This window comes from Terrapene carolina, unplaced genomic scaffold, assembly GCF_002925995.2.
Source record: "Terrapene carolina triunguis isolate 2854851 unplaced genomic scaffold, T_m_triunguis-2.0 Scaffold95, whole genome shotgun sequence".
Taxonomy (NCBI): domain Eukaryota; kingdom Metazoa; phylum Chordata; order Testudines; family Emydidae; genus Terrapene; species Terrapene triunguis.
Window position 1 is genome coordinate 20832195 of NW_020664446.1, and position 20661 is coordinate 20852855.

Genomic DNA, 20661 nt, shown 5'->3' on the forward strand with positions numbered 1-20661 from the left:
TTCCTTTAACCGTCACGTACAAAAACATTTTTGGCACACTACCAAAGCTTCTTGACTTAAATGTAGTCAGTCATAAGGAAGCTTTCAGCTGACCCACCCTGTGCTCTTGGAAAAGAACAGCTGTGGCCTTGCTGCTATTGAATAGGGTGGGTTTGGTTGCAGTGCATTTCCCAAGTGTTGGGAACTGAGCCAAAAATAAGGTTTCTAAAAAGGCCATTTTCCTGTATCAAAACAGTTTGCAAATGAAGTTGCTCAATTTTTTTACAATAATTGCTGGGTATCATCATCCTTGTATGTAAGAATGATGATTCTGTAAATTATAGAAAACAGGGAATGATTCCCTGAACTATAGAAAACAGACTTATGGGGTTAGATGTCACTTTACATGAAAGAAAGCTTAAACATTTTAAAGGTGAACTGAAAGGATTATGCAATTAAATTATTCAGGATTCCACATTTGTAATGGAATATTAGTCTTAAAATTCAAAATAACTTGCATCTTAAAACAAAATATAGTTCCACCTTTATTTACCAGCCGAGTACTGAGTTCAGGATTTTGTTTTTCCCTGACAAGAGTTGAGATCATAGACCTCTAAATCACAGTGTTTTCCTGCACTGCTTTAGGAGTTAGTGATATCAGCTCTTGAAAGAGACTAAAGACATGGCAGGTAAGTGAAGGAGGAATCTATTTTCAAATGTTTTCCCCATGTTTTGAAATGTGTAAACCATTTGAATTCATGTTTTGTTATTGACTTAGGCCCCAGTCGTGCAAATGGAGCCACATGGGCACACCCTTACACTTGCATGGATAACTGTGGACTTCAGTGGAACTTCACAGGTATAAGGGTCCACCCACGTAGATCTGATTGCAGGACTGCAGCCTGAAAAAGTGTTTCCATATTTTTTAAGTGAAATGTAAAATTGCTGTTCTTTCTCTCCTTCCCATTTAGCAGGTGGAGAACCCAGACATCCAAACATAGGGCTTTTCAAGAGCTAGTCAGAGGAAATTTATGCAATCCAGCTACATACTCCTTGTAGAAGGGGTTGCCAGTGAAATAATTGCCACCTAGCTGTTGGGTGCAACAACACTGAAGATTTTTTTAAACCAGTAGTTAAAACAAGGCATGTTGTTTTTTCACCGTTAGTGGTCTCGGCACCACGTTGCTAAATTGCTGCATTGGATAAATGTAAAGCTGCTGTAGTGATTTAGTATTCTGTGGCTAAATTATGAGATTAATTGAAGTACTGTATGTTTACCAAGATGACATGTGAATAGTGTGTAAACTGTACCTACATTTTTTTCCTTTTCGGTTTAAGCTTTTATGACTATGCAGGCAAAGTTAATGAAGAGAGTTTGGACAGAATTCTTAAAGATCGAAGAAAAGTAAGTTTCACTATATTCTTATACAGTTCTGTTTTATTTCTTCCCCCTTGTATAGCATATAGGGTCTACATATAGGAAAAAAGGAAACTGGGGCTCATACAAATGAGCAACTGAACGTAATGCCTAGAACAGGTGCTTTCTTTTTCAAATCTGCCCGTTTATCTTGATTCGCATAATCTTTGGCAATACCAGGATTAAGCTTATCCTGTGCAGAGGCTATCAATCATGCCAATTATTTTGTCAATTTTATGAGTCTGCTAATTTTAAGTAGGGGCAAAAACAGAAGGACCAAATTCATGTTCACGTGAAACCTTAGATTTAAGTTCAGGTCCCCAGAAATTAATAACTAGTATTAACTTACTGTCACCAGCCAATGGCTGAGTTAACTTGCATAATAATGACTGCACTGTGCAATTTAGGCCAACAGAAATGGGAGTTTATGTGAAATGCTCATTTAATCCCAGAGCAGTTACTGTGAAAATGTTCAGATACTCTTGTTTAAAAATAGTTATAGATTTATTAGAATGGTCTGACAAACAGTCTTGGAATTCATATATTTCCACCATCTGAAATATTTAAAAACTGAAACAATATTGCCTCACAAAGTAGCTATTATTAAACTATTGTACCCTTATTCAACTGTACTTTGCTATTAGCACATTCAGTACTATATTAAAAATGTTTTAAGTATCTACAGTTAACCAATAGAGAGGAGTATTAAGCTCTTACCAATGGTTCATTTTCCACACACATTTAAAACTTGCTAGTGCTGTATCTTAACAATTAGCAAATACTTGTTTCAGAAGTTTTTAACAGATATGATATCCTAAAGAGCAGAACTGAGCTTCAAATTGGGGATAAGCAATTCTTAGAGCAAGGATAATCAATTGCCGTATATACTCGTTCATTAGCCCGTTCGTTTATAAGCCGACCCCCCCCCCCCAAAATGGATAGGTAAAAATAGCAAAAACTGTATGACCCTTTCATAAGCCGACCCTATATTTCAGGGTTTGGAAAACTTTGGCTCCCGGCCCATCAGGGTAAGCCACTGGCAGGTTGGGACTTGGAGCGTCTGCAGGCGTGGAGCCCTCAGCTCCCTGTGGCCGCAGTTCCCGCAGCTCCCATTGGCTGGGAAGGGCGAACCGCTGTCACAGGGAGCTGAGGGGCTCCAGACCTGCAGACGCTCCAAGTAAACAAAATGACAGTATATTAGATATTCAATTCAATGATTCCATAGAGTTTAAAATCATCAAATTTTGGTGTAGACCCGTTTATAAGCCAACCTCCGCTCTTTGATGTCACTTTTTTACCAAAAATATTCGGCTTATGAACGAGTATATACAGTATTTTTTGTCAAGGTCCAAATTTCTTGGTCACGGTATAGTCAAGGTCCAGACTCCAGAGAAATATTTTTCATACCACAATAACAATAATGATAATAAGTAAACAAAAAGATTTCATGGTCAGTTCAAAAGCGTCTGGTAGTCTGGATTTGGCTCTACGGTCCGCCTATTGAGTACCCTTGTCTTAGAGTATGTCTTCATACAGACTTAACTCTTTTTGAGTTAACTTGGCTTGGTTATTTTGCAGTGTGGTTGCTCTCACCTACTTTTCATAGCTCAAATGTTGTATTAGCACCTGGCAAGTTGTGCAAACTTGAGCTGTAACCTATATCCCCTTACTGTCTATCCAACGTGAGGTAAGAGTTTTTGTGTGTGGACAGGCCTAGAGTTGGGGCAACACTGAAATTATAACTCGAATTAACTCTATAGTGAAGATAAGACCTAAGTTATCTGTTCAAACTAAACACTTATTTCAGTACCAGTTCCTGCCCCACAAATCTACTTTTAGTTCCTTGTAACCATTTATTTCTTATCAGTTTGCGCCAACAAAAGCAGTTGCCTCAAGTATGTCTTATGTCTAGTAATGATCACATGGGTCTTTCCTGTCTCAGACATTTGATTCTATAAGCACCTAACTCCAGCACCGAACAGTATAAATATGGTGTGTGGGAACAAGATGTTCTCGACTGTTGAAAGAATGAGAGAAGTTTCAGTCTTTTAGTTCCCCTTCAGGAGATAAAGCAGAAAACACTTCTTAAAACTGTCTGGCATTTTCTTTTCTTTTTTTTTGTTAAGCCTGTAGTGTACATTTTCAAATCAAGATACCACTTTTCAGCTGAGTTTTATTTTGTTGAGACATAGGTCAATTTCAGACTGTCAGTAAAGATGCATTATCTGCAATCTGAAAGTAGATAGACTTGAGGAGGGGAAAAGCTTTTAAGTGTCATGTGACTCAGCACTCCAGATTTAAATTTAATGGATTCTTAATGCCATTAAGTTACCAGGACATCAACTAAAATAAAAATGCAGTTAGTAAATATCCTGGATTCAGCTTATTGCTAGCTGAGCTTCATCAGAATCCACAGCAGTAGAGGTTTTATTGTAAAAAGACTGAGTAATATTTGCTTACTGTTTTTTAATTTAATACAAGTGTCGTGCGTTGACAGTTAATGTATGGAATCTACTTTATTCTTTTTGAATATATGGATGTTTTCTTTATAATACTGTGTACTCTCATGGCTCTTACTGAACCAGGTTCTGATGACGAGCTAACTTTCTGCATTATTGTCCCTTTATTTCATGTTAACTAGCATGTAAATTAGCAAGTTAAATACATGTTCGTATTTGGTATAATCAGTGAATTACTAGATGGATGTTATCTGCAGAACATACGAGTATGTCACAATTAAATGCTCAAAGGGATAATTTTAGCACTATACACAGCGGATTAATCCCACAGTTCCTGTGAATAAACATAAATTTGCAATTCTGTTCTATGATGCATGTCATTGAAAATGTATCTCATAAGTGCAACACAAGTGAATAGTCTGTTGCAGCAATCCTCAAAATAAAAGAAAAAAATCTGCCAGGTTTGAAAACTGAGCAAGTAGCAACAAAGAGAAGATGCTCTGAGACTTGCCTCTAAAATATAACCTTCCATTATAAGTGTGTTCCTAGATAGCATGAAGAGAATTAATTTATTCTTTCTTGTACAAAAAGGTTTATAACAATAAACCACTTAAACTTTCAAATGTGGCATTAGTGATAGTCTGTGTAAAATGTAAGCAATCTACAATAATTTAGAATTATATAATTGTCAGAATTTCAGTTTCTTAAATACATTAGCCATACTTTGGGCTTTCAACAGATAAAACTATAAATCTTTTCTGTCTCCATTAATACTTCGGGTTTTTTTCTTCTTTACTTTCATTACAGAATGTTATTGGATGGTACAGATTTAGGAGAAACACTCAGCAACAAATGTCATATAGAGAGCACATCATCCATAAACAGCTGACACACATTCTTGGAGTGCCTGACCTTGTCTTCCTTCTCTTCAGCTTCATCTCAACTGCAAATAACTCAACACATGCTTTAGAGTATGTGCTCTTTAGACCAAACCGAAGGTAAACAGTCCATGTTCACATCAGCTACCACAGTGTGGTTGTAATTATACTCTTTATTGAAATTCCTAATAGCATTAAGAACTATTTTAAAAAATATCTGTATTGAAAGCAATTGTCGACTGGTCAAACTCTGGTTTTTTACATGCATACATACATAATAAAATAGGGTAGCATGTTTTTCTCTGGAAGCAATTCATAAATTAAGCTAAGATTCAGTCAGGGCAATGGAAAGTTATTTTTTAGTCAATACATTTTTTAGACTAAAAATAGACCCTGAAAGAATTGTTTCTAAAGAGAAATGAGAAGTCAGTGTGGCTTTGCTTCTCCAAAATTACTGAGCTGGAATGTGGCTTCCTTTCTGCACCTACAATAGTCTGATTAGTCCACAGTCGACGATGTAGTGGATATGAAAGATAGATCCACCTGCTGGTCAATTTTGGTTTTGCATTAATGTGTTAAAACCAAAAAGCCATCTTTGAATATGACAAACTGTTTATTCAAAATACAGCTGACCTAGAAATTTATATTAGCTTAAATTTTAAAGGAGTTGAGCTCCTCAAGTACTCACCTTGCTTGGGGACAGACCTGTCCACTTTGGTGGGGAGGTGGGGGCATACCAAGACTTGCAAAAAATCTTTGGAAGAATAATAGCGGTCTCTTTCTAAACTTTCTCTACAGGTATAATCAAAGGGTGTCGCTTGCAATTCCCAATCTAGGCAATACTAGTCAGCAGGAGTACAAAGTTTCTTCAGTGCCAAATACTTCTCAGAATTATGCCAAAGTTATTAAGGAACATGGGTAAGTGGAGTTCTTTTTTAAATTAAGTATAATCCAGAAGGTCTACAACAGGGGTCGGCAACCTTTCAGAAGTGGTGTGCCGAGTCTTCATTTATTCACTCTAATTTAAGGTTTTGTGTGCTAGTCATACATTTTAACGTTTTTAGAAGGTCTCTTTCTATAAGTCTATAATATGACTAAACTATTGTTGTAAGTAAAGTAAATAAGGTTTTTAAAATGTTTAAGAAGCTTCATTTAAAATTAAATTAAAATGCAGAGCCCCCAGGACCGATGGCCAGGACCGATGGCCAGGACCAGGGCAGCGTGAGTGCCACTGAAAATCAGCTCGCGTGCCACCTTCGGCACGTGTGCCATAGGTTGCCTACCCCTGGTCTACAATTTTTGCCTCCTAAATAGTAATATGAATATGGATTTCAGCAAGAAACAGAACTAAGTATTGAAACTGTTTAATAATCTGCTTCCATTTTATGCATTCACCATTTTCTAAACAGCAAAACATATTTTTTAAATGAACTGATCTGAATTCTATAGGTTTACAACAACATCAAAGTTAGACTAATTGTAGCCTAATCCTGCAATCCCTCCCTGTGCAGAATTCCCACTGATTTCAGTGGATGTTCTTTATGTAGGGTGGATTTACAGGCTTTGACTCATGGTTTGAGAATGTTTATTTTCATAGTTATTTAAATAAAATGCACAGACACTGCAAAATAACGTTTAAAAATGTTTTGGGTATCTAAAAAAGACATTTTTCCAGTTACGGCATGGAAGCTTGGAGAGAGGTGGGGGTTTTTTTTGTTTTTTTTGAGAGTCTAATCTTGTTAGCGTCAGACTCGACAAGTTTTGCCTTTTGTTCCAGAAAGAGCCTCTGCAGCTAATACGTTGTTGCCTGGATACCGGTTCCTTGGGATAGAAACGATTTAGCAATATATGAAGTTTAATTCATTGTGTAAATACAAAAATCAAATCTTAAAGTGATTTGGAGAAAAACAGCTCAGAGAGACAGAGAAAGTTGTGATATCTTTTCTAATTTCTGCATATTTTTTTTTAGTACTGATTTTTTTGATAAAGATGGAGTGATGAAGGACATCAGGGCTATATATCAAGTTTATAATGCACTTCAGGAAAAAGTACAGGTAACTCATTTTATTTAATATTGGTCAACGTTCATGCGGCTCCTCTTTTCTGAGCTCTGGTAGCCCAGAGTTATAAGGAAACCCAGCTTTATTTTGAATTCAAAATGGTTTAAGGAAATATGAGAAATGACTTGTATTTCTTTACTAGTTAAACATTCATGCTTCTCTTATACCTTTTCCCACGTGACCTGCATTTAACAGATACTTCTACAAAAGTAGAAGTAAAAGTACTCAGTATAAGCATTATTGATCCTGGCTCTTTGTTGCCACCTTTTTTTTCACGTGAGAGTAATTATAATGTTAAGTAACATTTGAGAGAAACTTCTATTTTGTTTAAGTGCCCAAGTCTTGCAAATGGATCCGTGTGGGTGATCCCCATCCCCCACAAAGTAGAGCCCGATTGAAGTCAGTAGGACACCACAGCAGTGCAAGGGCCTGCCCACATGGATCTGATTGCAACATTGGGGTTTCACTCTGTACTAGATACTATGGGGAACTCTGCATTTATTAAAACTGACAGATATTTTGCAGGGAACATACAATGCTTTGGATACAATGCTTGGGTCAGTTTAAAAAAAACCCGACTCTTACTGTAATCATATCTGTGATATCTGAAAATGGCTCATTGCTGGGCTTCAGAAATCAACTAAGGACTAGATTGTCAATTTACAACTTGTCCCGAGGAGACGATGGCATATAGCTGTGCTGCCTCAGGATCAGACTCGTTTGGGAATTGTGACCTGAGGCTCCCCCTTTATATACACCCTGGAGTAATGTGCTACTCATATAGACTGGTAGCAGGTCATATCCCCCTCTCTACCAGCTCAGCTTTGCTGGCTGGCATGCAAAACGGGGAATGAGGCACAGTCAAGGCTCTAGCCATCTCTGACCCTGCCCTGTGGAAGCTGCTTTCCTTTAGTGCCCCCACTGTGACCTGTTATGTAAGTAGCCCACAGTGTGCAAGTCACAATTTGGCCTTGCATGTTTGGAGGGTGGCTGGATGTACTTTTATTTTTCACACACGTGTGCGCACACTAACATCAGAGCAACCTTCCCTCTGAGCTAACCTGTGGACAAATGCTGTTTTCTCTGGACCTCGTCAGCTCTGCTCTCAGCGCTGCCCAGAGCATGGCACCCAGAGTAAAGAAAGATTATCCTTCCCAGGAGTTTCAGTGCTGCCTCCAAGCTCCATATTTGAAATAGGTGAACAGCTATTCACAAATGTGTTAATAAATGGGTTCATGGGACAGCCTTGTATAGTACCTCCTGCTTACCAGCATTAAGTAGAGTTAGATGTATGCCTCTGCACTAATCACTGGTGAGTTTAGCTAACAAGGTGTTTGGGAGAAATATGGAAAAATACTAACTTCCCTGGGGAACTGCTTTATTGCTCCTAGAATTGTGACCCTGCTGTCTTTTGGTGTCTAAATGGCACTGTTAATTCTGCTTGTGCACACATTCCTCTTCATTCTTTTATCCTATGTCAAGTGTTAAAAGTTCCTTTTGTTGGTTAACTTTGAAACATGTGTTTCGCAAAGAATGTTGCAAACTAGAAACACCAAAAATGTGTTTAATAGCGCAAGAACAGATCTGTGTTTTCATTTATTCACTACACCTTTTAATGTTCACTATCAAAAACTTATAGCTAGAGGAAGAATGTAGAATCTGTCTGTGCAACAGGTATAACAGCCAGGAGATCAGGACACAACACATTTATCTCCTGACTCCTAGTCACCCAGCTACAACACAGTTGAAAGTGTAGCATAGATGTTACATTAACACATCACTATCAGGATCTTAAAGTCTGAACAGTTCAAGGATCTTTACTATATTTAACAGTCATGGTAATCTCACGTGGCTGTTGCTAGTACAGTTTCAGTCAGTGTGGATGAGGCCTTATTTTTGATACTGAGTGCAGAAAAGGTTAGCAGACTATCTGAATCACTTGTAACAGATGATAAAATAGAGTGATAACTTCTTTCTGTTAGGAGCTTCCTCCTATTATAATAATAATACCTAGCTCTTGTATAACTCTTTCATCAGTAGATCTCAAAGAGCTTCCCAATCTTTAGTGTATCTTCACTACATCTCTGTGAGGTAGGGAAGTACTATCATCCCCATTTTACAGATGCGGAACAGAGGCACAGAGAGGCTATGTGAATTGCCCAGGGTCACACAAGAAGTAGTGGTAAACTGTTTGGAAGTTCTTTTCATCTTGCAACAACTGAGCATAGGCCATGATCAGTAGGTGAAAATCAGTTTTCAACATCTCATTTCATGGTCTGATTCAGTATCAGTGCATCCTCTTGGTTTTGTATTGTTTCTAGTCTGGCAGTATTCTCTGGCCTAGTTGTGTAACTCTGTAATGGATTTTTGGAGAATCTGAGTATGACTTATCTTATTATGTTTTTCTCCCAGGCAGTGTGTATAGATGTAGAAAAGAGTGAACGAGTTGTTGAATCTTTCCAAGCTGATGTAAACAAACTAAAAGGGCAAATAACACAAAGAAAAAACGAAAAGGAGCAAAAACTAAGTAAGTTCCCTTACACTTATGTTTCATAACCAGGATCTGTAAGGACAAAACATTTAGTAGAAACATGGACTTAAGACTCGTTGGAATGATCTGCCTGTTTTTCTTATTGCAACAAAGATATGGGGCACAGCTATTGTCAACCTAATAGCTATTCTTGCAAACTCATGTTTATGATGCCTGTGATAGATTTCGATTGAAATAATTCCTAGTTTGTGAAAATACTTGCAACACACATCTCAACGTTCTCTACGCCAGAAAAAAAATATAATTAGCAAAATCTTAGAAAGTTGTATATGTGAACTGGCAAAATTGAAAATTTGAAACTGAATTGTGGAGAGGGCTAAGTGACCCGTGTTAATATTTTTCTCCTGTGGATATTTGGTTCAATTCTTGCTCAGGTTCCATTATTTAAGTTATCTTAGCCTAAAAAAGGTGTGATGTGCGATAGGTTAATGCATATTATTAACCTGGAATAATGCAGGCTATCAGGCCTTTGGACTGTAGAACATTTATTTGCATTATCTTACCTAGAGCATGGTGACTATGGGAGAGTGCAGCATATACATCAATGATTTTAACAAAGGATTAAAATGCATGCAGTGTTTCATATTAATTAACTTGTGTGGTTTTTTTCCCCTTTGGGAAGTTTATAAAGAGAACTCATTCTGAGAGAAATATTGATTTCTGTGATAAAGAATTTGGTGGGGAATTGCTTCTCCTTTAGGTGAATGACCTATGCTAGTATCACTATTGCTGGGATGAAGCATGGAGGACCAGATGCCTACATCTGGCTGAACTCTGCTGAGTGTGGGACTCCAAGGTGTGGGAGGGGGAAGGTGGCTGTCAGCCACTTCTCAGCTTCTGTGTTGCTGGGATTGAACCTGAACCAGCACTTGACATAGAGTGGCCCGATGGGTGCTCTTGGCTATGCCAGCTAATGATCACTTGGGGATGGAGTCAGAGCTCCAGCCAGCCAGAGCTCTCTGGAGTTCAGCATGCTCCAGTCACACCCTTCCAACCCTCAGCCTGCCCAAGAATATCCCCCTACACCTCCGGGTCAGGTTAATATATCAGGCTATGCCAACTTTATACCATCTCTGGGTTTCCCTTAGGCCAAGGATATCAACAGCATCCCTCTTAGGGTCACATTCCACAGCAGAGAGGGCAGAGCTGGAAGCCAGTACTTGGCCCACAATTTATACAAGTGGACACACAGTACATCACCTGTGGTGGCAGTTGGCAATTAATAAAAGACGGCTGAAAAGCCAGATGTCCTTTGATTCTCCAGGGTTAATGTACTTGTGGTTGGTGAGATCTGCACTATATTTAATATCCTTATGTTCAAATTTTCATTAAAAGCACCTAATAGGAAACCAAGCACCCACTGGAGGAGAGAGGTTTTTTTTTCTCAGCTGGGTGTTGTCCATGCACAGTGGGGCATCTTATCTCTGTTTGGTGTTTGACTACAAGGGTCTTGAAAAAATTAATTATTTCCTGTGTATGAGGGAGTTGGGTTTTTTTTGTTTTTTTTTTGAAGTCTGAGTGAGTATGTGGAGAGAGTGGGGAAAAATGATAGTAGCCATTTGGAAAGAGATCTGTAGTACTGAAAAGGCAGGGAAGTTGTGTGTGTGTGTGAGGGGTTTTTTTTTTTTTTTTGGTTGTGCTGGAAGTGAAACAGAAAATAACGGGGGAGGATATTAAGGGATACAGAGAGAAAAAGAAAAGAGGAAACAGACCCTGGAAATAACACAGGAACAGATAGCGATTTCTTATAGGAAAAGTGAAGTGAAGTGAAACCAGGAAGGGAAAGCAGACAAACTATTTGAGAGAGACCTTTTTTAAAAGGTAGTAAATAGTAAGTTGAATGATTTATTACATTTCATTACAGTACTCAACTGCATATCACTCCAAACTGCAGGGGATGTAATAGCATGGGAATTGCAGGGAAATTTCCTCCTGAGCTAGTAGGCTTAGTCTCAGGCTAGTAGATGTCAGTACATTATTGAAGGCCTGATTTTTGTGATGGGAAGCTGATACAGCAACATTAGTTAAGTGAAGCACCCTGGAAGAACTGCATGGAGTGAAGAGAATAACTAATTGATGGGATAATTAGCAGTACAGCTCTAGTGCTGCTGTAGTAATTGTCTAGTAGATCTCTGGCCCATACATCAGTGAGATTGCAAGTTTTATTTCATATACATCTCTACCCCGATATAACGCTGTCATCGGGAGCCAAAAAATCTTACCGTGTTATAGGTGAAACCGTGTTATATTGAACTTGCTTTGATCTGCCGGAGCGTGCAGCCCCGCCCCCCCCGGAGCGCTGCTTTACCGTGTTATATCCGAATTTGTGTTATATCGGGTCGCGTTATATCGGGGTAGAGGTGTACTAGCATTTAATCCGTTAGACTGGGGCATCTTCATTTAATCTTTTAACATGTCAGCCTACCACATATCTACTAAATTTTATTTATGGATCAGCATCAGTTGTCTGTTTGCTGTTGGATTGAACTGGATCTGAATGAATAACTGGAATAATTACAATTAGGGCTGTCAAGTGATTAAAAGATAATCGTGATTAATGGCATTGTGAAACAATAATAGAATACTATTTATATAAATATTTTTGGATGTTTTCCACTTTTTCAAATATATTCATTTAAATTACAACACAGAATACAAAGTGTGCAGTGCTCATTTTATTTTTTATTATAAATATTTGCACTGTAAAAATAAGAAATAGTATTTTTCAGTTCACTTATTACAAGTACTGTAGTGCGATCTCTTTATCATGAAAGTTGAACTTACAAATGTAGAATTATGTACAAAAAATAACTGCACTCAAAAACAAAACAATGTAAAACTTTAGAGCCTACAAGTCCACTCAGTACTACTACTTGTTCAGCCAATTGCTCAGACAAATAAGTTTGTTTAAATTGCAGGAAATAATGCTGCCTGCTTCTTGTTTACAGTATCACCTGAAAGTAAGAACAGGCATTTGCATGGCACTGTTGTAGCCGGTGTTGCAAGATATTTACATTCCGGATGTGCTAAAGATTCATATGTCCCTTCATGCTTCAACCACCATTCCAGAGGACGTGCGTCCATGCTGATGATGGGTTCTGCTCGATAACGATCCAAAGCAGTGCAGACCAACGCATGTTCATTTTCATCTGAGTCAGATGCCACCTGCAGAAGGTTTATTTTCTTTTTTGGTGGTTTGGATTCTGTAGTTTCCGCATTGGAGTGTTGCTCTTTTAAGACTTCTGAAAGCATGCTCCACACCCCATCCTAATCAGATTTTGGAAGACACTTCAGATTCTTAGACCTTGAGTCAAGTGCTGTAGGTGTCTTTAGAAATCTCACATTGGTACCTTCTTTGCATTTTGCCAAATCTGCAGTGAAAGTGTTCTTGAAACGAACAACATGCTGGATCATCATCTGAGACTGCTATAACATGAAATATATGGCAGACTGCAGATAAAACACAGAGCATGAAACATACCATTCTCCCCCAAGGAGTTCAGTCACAAATTTAATTAATGCATTATTTTTTTAACGAGCGTTATCAGCATGGAAGCATGTCCTCTGGAATGGTGGCCAAAGCATGAAGGGGCATACGAATGTTTAGCAATCTGGCAGGTAAATACCTTGCAATGCCGGCTACAAAAGTCCCATGCGAACGCCTGTTCTCACTTTCAGGTAACATTGTGAATAAGAAGCGGGCAGCATTATCTCTTGTTTCTCTTAGTGATTGGCTGAACAAGAAGTAGGACTGAGTGGACTTGTAGGCTCTAAAGTTTTACATTGTTTTGTTTTTTTGAGTGCAGTTATGTAACAAAAAAATCTACATTTGTAAGTTGCATTTTCACGATAAGACTTCACTATGGTACTTGTATGAGGTGAATTGAAAAATATTTTTTTTATCATTTTTACTGTGCAAATATTTGTAATAAAAATATAAAGTGAGTACTGTACACTTTGTATTCTGTGTTGTAATTGAAATCAATATATTTGAAAATGTAGAAAAACATCCAAAATATTTAATAAATTTAAATTGGTATTCTGTTTAACAGTGCGATTAAAACTGCGACTGACAGCCCTAATTACGATATCATTTTTTTGCGTGTTAAACTAGAATCCAGCAAACCCAGTCCTACATTAAGGAGTAATCACTGGTAAATATAGACAGATACATAATGCCTTTCTCAAATATCACTGAAGTTTCCTACTTGACGGTGTTAGTTCTGTAATTGAAATGTTAGTTTGAGTACTGAAATACTGCCATCTGGTATTATGTCAGAGGTGGACTCATTCATCCTTTGATTTATTTCAGACAGGGCGAGGCATAAGTAGAACAGGACAATCTTAACTCTATTTTAGTTTGTGATTTAAGATCCGATGTTTTTTGTTTGTAATACTTTTTGTTTGTATTGATTTGCTGGGGTATGATTTAGCTTACTATAATAGAAATATGTCCTCCACATCAAAAATCCATCTTTTCATTAGAGTTCTATGCCATTTTGACATTTTGCAATTTTCATGGCATGTGTTAAGGGCTACCAGAAAAAAATCCAAGAGCAACAAAACTGCTTAATTTGCAATTATTTTCTGCTGCTTCACTATTGTGCTCAGTCACATCCATTGTTTGAACATGTTTGGGCTGGTGCCAAACTGTTCCTCTTCCCTAGAAGCTGAATAGGGCTTCAGGAAACTTTTGCTTAGCAGGAGGCGGGTATGGTAAAGTGATCCATCATTTGAGGAAACAGTGCTGATCTAACTCACTTTGGCAGACATAAGGCAGTGGAGATGAGGGAGAGAAGTATGAAATGAAGGGAGGAAGTATAAACAAGGTGTTAAGGAGAACATTCGAGTGCAAAGTGGAATATTGGGCAATTGTGTATTCGGGGTAATATAAAACAAAGCATCTGAACTCCCTGTTGTACTTTTCACCAGTATTCCAGAAAGGTCAGAAAGGTGCTCTGGGGAGAGGTTTCACTCTGGAACACATGGTTATATAATTGTCTTTAATTTTTCTCAAGCATTCCTGCGAAGGGGCCACTGCCTCTTTCCATCCATTTAATGGAACAATTTACAAAAATAACGCTGCCATTACTGCCAGCAAGAGTATCCTTTATCAGCTTTATATTCAGTGGTTTGATGTGTGGTTGGGATTAAGGGATTGTTTTGTTTAGTGAGTATTCCAAGCTTTGTAGTGGGCCTCTCTGCTACTCGGATTGAGAGACCTTCCCTCCAATCAGCACGGCAATGCACATGGTACCCACTACTGCTTGGGCATTTTGGCAGCAACAGTTTGATCTCCCAACCCACTTCCTGAAGGGTGCCTTCTTCCTTCCTTCAACCCGGGGGATTGATGCTGGCTCTTACCTATTCACTGACCACCTGTAATACACAGCCATTGTGAATCATTACTGCTTCCAGCTTGACCAGGGATAATGCAGCTCAGGTGACCACTGCTGCATAAACCAGCAAGAAGGTGAAAGTGGATAGCAAGAGTGGCCAAAGCTGAACCTAGTCTGTGTGGCAACAGATTCTGGGCACTAAGAACAGAACAGCATTAGCCGTGGACTGCCAGTGGGCTACAGGCATCAGTTCCTGAGAGCCTGTGTCTGAGCAGACAAGAATTGCTTGAGATAGGGTGAGACAGGAAAGTATATACACAGCTTCTGCATACATGAAATCATTAGATTAAATGTTGTAGCTGGTTTTCCACCTTCTCATTTTCCTCTTTGGCATTGGAGAGTTGATCATGTATCAGTCATGCTCCTTGTGCAGGGGGGAAAAGGGAGCTATTGCTATGTACGTTTCTGCAATTCAGGTCCCCATAGTAGTGCTGTTTGTCGGAAAGCTTGTCATACTCAGCAATTATTGTCAGGTAGGTGTGAATTCTATTTCTGCTGCATAGAAGTCAGTTGAGACCTGTACCTTCTAAAACATTAAAATCTATCGTTTTTATAAGTGCTATAAGATGTTCAAGGGAGTGATTGATGTTTTATGTTGCATGCACTTCTCAGCTGCTGAAAAACCTTTCATCTTTCTATCTCACCACTCCCTGTACTGTACGTCAAAGATGGAACCCTATTGTGTCTTAATTTACCAAACCCATGTGCTTGAACTTGTCCTTTTTCCTATGTGAGTAACATCTTGTCTATTTAAATGATTCCATATAAATCAACTTTGGTGCTTTTGGCTTCACCTCAGTTGTTCATAAAACACCACTTTAATCTGAAAAAAGACAAGCTATATGAAACATAGTAGTAGTAGGAATCTAATTCCCAGAGGCTTGAGAGTTAAGTTTACACAGTATAGCAACTTTTCAATCCAGAAAATGGTTTGTTTAAATAAAGTCACTGAGAACAGAACACTTTTTTTTGCCAGTTTTATGCAGTTTTCCACAAGAAACAAGACAGATGCTATCTAATGTGTTCACTATACTTGAATTTTCCATAAACACTGACCAACATAAAACTAGATCACTTTTCATGCTTTTCAGTGTAATTAGGACATGTTTATTTTCCTTTTGTCTTTCATAGGACTGCAGCAAGCCATCTTAACCAGGCAAATGTCAACTGATAATTTGGAATCTATATTTCCTCCACGAATGTCGTACCCTGGATTTGCTGTGGAAGGTTGCACACTTGAAGACTCAGATGCCTCTGATCCCCCTCCTCCTTATTCTGATTTCAGTGTGAGCAATCAAGAAAGTACTTTGGGGCATGGTCTCCCAGAAAGCAATGTTTTCATGCCTCGACCTCAAGCAGTGGGCTCTTCCAATTATGTTTCCACAAATGCAGGATTGAAGTATTCTGGCAATGGTGCATCCATGCCTTCCTCCCAAAGAGCAGGTGGTGACATTGTTGATGAATCAGAAGACAGTGATTATGAGAACTTGCTTGAACCTACAGAGTCATCTGACAGTGAATACTCACAGACAAGGGATTCACGATCCCTGACGCATCCTGATGGGGATTCCAGGAACACACAAACCTCCCAGATATAATAGAACAAAAACTCAACATGGCACTCTTTTTCATAATTGTTACAGAAAAATTTTGGGGATTTAACCTGGAGGAAATAAACTACAAAGAGGATTACTGTGCACAGAAAATGTAGAAGACTTGCACTAGATGGCTTATTCACCTTGTGATACATTTTGCAAGTTTTATAATGGAATCATTAGGATAATCAAGTTGTGTTAATGTTGATGAGGTTCATGGATGTACTGGTAAATTTAGGCAAAATGAAATTTCTAGAAACCTTGTAGCTTTTGTTGCCATATTTTCTTTAAGACAATAAATTGGGATTTAGTGACTAAGCACAGTTAGTCTACAAATAACAATGTTCTCTAAAATCAAAACTTACCTCTTGCACTATCATGCCTTGAATTTTAGTTTTTGAAAGGGAAACAATTTATCAGTAGCCTTCAAAGCAACTTTCTATGGTGAGCCAAATTGATCTTTACCAGAAATGAAATTTTGATAATTCCAAGAAGTCTGATTGGAACAAATGTGGTTTACCTTCTTCTGTGTGCATGCTCTTTTAATAGAGAAGGGGTTTGTTTCAATTTTTTGTACTAGCCTAATGTATATCATTTAAAATGACTGTTGCCTTTTTTCTGTAGGAAAAACTTACTGGTAAATCATCCAAATGAATGTCATAAGCATACTTTGGTTTTGGTGGGTTTACAATGGCTCTATGCCACGCTAGCCTCATTTACAGTCTCATTTTTGTACTAAAAATATGAAGTGCACATAGTAAATTACAAACAGTAGTTAATTCACAATTGGGCTTTAGAATCTACAAATTCCAAATGTTACAAACTATTTGCAATTTCTTTGCAATCTGTGCATTGAATTTATACTTCCGTACAGTTTATTTTATGTAAGAAATCGGGGATTGCGTTGGGGAAGGTTGTTTAGAGATTCCCCTAGGTTTATTACTACTTTCACCTCCGGGTGAAGTACACAAACATTTATTTTAATTTGAATCGCAGCTCTTGTCAGAAATTTGCCATTTTGGAAACATGAAATGTGGTATATTTAGAGAATTTATGTTTGGATGCACTTATATTTTTATTTAATTACTGCTTGTATTCTAATTTTGCCCAAAAGATGTGAAATTGTACCATTAAAAAGTCTGTGTACTATTGGGCTTTATCCCTTACTTGTAAATGACAAAACCTGCAGTTTATGGTGATAGCACATGCATTTAATGCTTTAAAGTATGAATAACCCTCCTTTTGATTGGTTAATATCCCAAACAAAACAGTTGCTTAAATATTTAAATATTTCAGATTTACAAAAGGCTAAAGTCTCATTATATAATATATATGTTGGGCAAAAATCTGTTCATTAGCCTCTCTTTACCTGTACTAAATTAAACAAAATGGGTTTGGAAAAATGAAATGTTAAAATTGGCACTCTTCTATTGGGTGTTTCAACCTTTAAACATCTAGTGGTCTATCTATTTTAACTGTTTTACATTATTCTCATTAGCCTTAACTTGATGCATTTTGTTTTCAAGTGTTGCAGTCCATTTTAACAGATTTGTTCCAGTTTTATTAATGTTGGTTATCTTCAAGCAGTTGTAGTGCTGGTGTACTAAACAAGTGCTGTTGCCATCTCATAAGTTCTGGTTTTCACATAAAAGAAAGGGTTTTTTTATTATTATTTTTATGCTGCACAGAAACCTGCAATGTACATCAGACAAAGCAGTTAAATGTGATAATAAACTCTTATTTAATCCTGTAAATATATTTTTAATATCTGTCAGCTAGATTCCATTTCAGTGAAGTCATGCATCTGCATGTGAAAATGCAGTTTAGAGTTGAGATACTTGTTTATTTAAAAAGATCAACAACTTTGCCTATTGTGGAGGTAAAAGGTGGAATTCGCTAGAGGAAGAGAATATAACAACGAGATTATGCTTTGTATGCCATTCTTGTATACATTGTTCATATCCACCCAGGCGTTACAAAATTTTGTAATCTTTTCTTACAACAGAATTACAACAACTTGGGTAATTTTCATTTCACCCTATCGCACATCTGAATGTAGAGTGCATAATGAGAGCCCTCCAACGCATCGCACTTCCGTGTGGATATTTTCAGCTACTGTAAGCACTCAAACAAGCATAAAGGATCAGTAGTGTAAAATAGAGTAAATATTTTGCTACAGAAAGACACCAGGAAGTGTCATCTTTGCAGGTGTGTCATGCTTCTATTGACAATAGGTTTGGATGATGACCATAATGCAGTAGTCAGAAGAGATAGTAATATATAAAGGAGATCAGTGCTTCATGTATGGGGTTTAAGCATAAGGTTTCCAAGCCTCAACCATGCAGACTTCCTTTTTGAGCATAAAAAACCCAACTATCTTCAGGAATTGTAATTTGCTAGCAGGCAATAAAAATCAACAAGAGTGGATCCCTGCACCTATTGGGTTTAAATCAAGTTACTACGTAACTAGTATTTGCGGCATATTAACAAAGCTGTATTCACGAAATATAGGGTAATGATTGTATTTTTCAAATTTTGGCTTGAGAACAGCTTTTTCTACATGTTCATCACGAAAGACTATAGAAATCTATGAATATTGGAAATGGTGGTAATTACAACTTCCACCTGGACAGATAAAAGAAACCATTAAGTGAATATAGTGCTTCTGAAGAGACTTGATTGATGACATGGGAATAGGAAGTCCTATGTTTGCCCACAGAACAATACTTCATGGGCAGCCACAATATGAGCATCCTCATCTAGCTTCCTGGAGTGTTAATTCTGAAGCTTAATTATTCAGTTCTTAATTTTTTTGTCAGCACCTCCAACCACTTAGTTCGCAGATGCACTTGCTCCATATGAATGTCTATATGTTGCTTGTCCTGACACTTTTGGAAAGACAGTTTAACAGGATATTGTTACTTTATCTGCTTTTGCTGCTGTATGTGTCAATCTGAAATGTTGGGGTGGGGGTGGGGGGGGACTGTCTCCTGATTTTTTTATTTTTTTTTCCCACTCAAAGTCTATACTAAAAGCGCACACACACACACACACCAACCAACCAACCAACCAGAATCGGATCAGCATACTTAAATTTATTTTTTTCTTACATCATTGGTTTTAGAAGCAGATTACGTGGATGTTTATGAGCTAGTAATTATAAGTACTGAGTACTGAATCACTGTTTTTCTTTGTTTTAATTATGTGCAGATGAGCTTCAATGCAAAGTTCTGGCATCTGTTGTTCAGAAAAGAGAGATCTCTGCAGATATAAAATATATTTCCCCCCACCCCAAAGCAAGATTGCTTCCATCCTCTCTTATGCCGCATTTCTGGCAAAGCCTGACTTTGATGACAGTTTGTCCAAAACAAACACCTGTTTCTAGCTTCAGTATAAAATATTTGAGAAACATCAGTGAAAAGGTCATGCGTGTAGGAAGATCTGACTGAGCTAATATTTAGCCTTTATACTACCATTTGCCCAAGTGTTTTTATTTAAAAAGGTAATTTGTGAGCTTTGAGAATTATGATGTGACCCTTAGCAGAATCTTGCACTTACTTTCTCTTGACTAGTGCAGTGAGGGTTACTTTTCAAAATGTGTGTAATAATCAACCTACAATACAATGTAGACTTAAAAAAAAAAGTCAACGCGCACAGTCTCATTAGTAAGCTGTTAGATACTTGGATGTACATTGTAACAGCAATCTCGTTCAGACATAAATTCTGACCTTGGTTACACAGTATTCAAATAATTTGCATCTTATTTGCATTCCTCACCCACGCCCTGCCTATCCTCTTTCCCCTCATCAGATGAAATGCTGCAGTCAATATTTCATAGCCTGGATATTTACTTGGGAGAATGCTTCTGCAGATTGAAAATATGCTGTAGATTCTCTCTTTGTGTTGTCTTCTTACTGTTTTTAGTTTCATGATTTTTTCTGTAAATGACTATTGCATAATGGTATCTGGTGTTACATTGCAAGAGTAGGAGAAAACAGGAACAATTCCTGCAGAGATTGAACAAAACGCCTGTCAGTTTTCTCTATTATGACTGGTATATGCTGATTCCGACTCATGGCAGCCAATGCCTGGATGCTATACTTTCCAGAACTATCTAGATATATAGTGACTGTTAGGCCCATGTTCCCCTCACAGATTCAGAGGTTCAAGGTGAAGGGATAACTATGAAAGAGACCATGAGTCCACACTCCTTCAAATCCTTTCTTGTCACTGAAGACTGCAAGTCACTGAATCATCATTTCTCTCAACTGTTACAATCCTGTTCCTTTTATTTTTTAGTTCTGGTAAAGCTAAAAGTATTTT

General features: G+C 37.7%; 1 protein-coding gene across 1 annotated transcript in view; it reads left to right on the forward strand.

Moving 5' to 3' along the window:
- ABRAXAS2 (abraxas 2, BRISC complex subunit) overlaps positions 1 to 18092 on the forward strand; it is a 29234-nt gene extending 11142 nt beyond the window's left edge. Inside the window, exons 4-9 of the mRNA XM_024210686.2 lie at positions 1318 to 1384; positions 4663 to 4853; positions 5532 to 5651; positions 6703 to 6787; positions 9206 to 9320; positions 15875 to 18092. Coding sequence (XP_024066454.1) covers positions 1318 to 1384; positions 4663 to 4853; positions 5532 to 5651; positions 6703 to 6787; positions 9206 to 9320; positions 15875 to 16341 — 1045 coding nt within the window. The 3' untranslated portion in view covers positions 16342 to 18092. The remainder of the gene's footprint in view (positions 1 to 1317; positions 1385 to 4662; positions 4854 to 5531; positions 5652 to 6702; positions 6788 to 9205; positions 9321 to 15874) is intronic.
- The last annotated feature ends 2569 nt before the right edge of the window (positions 18093 to 20661 follow it).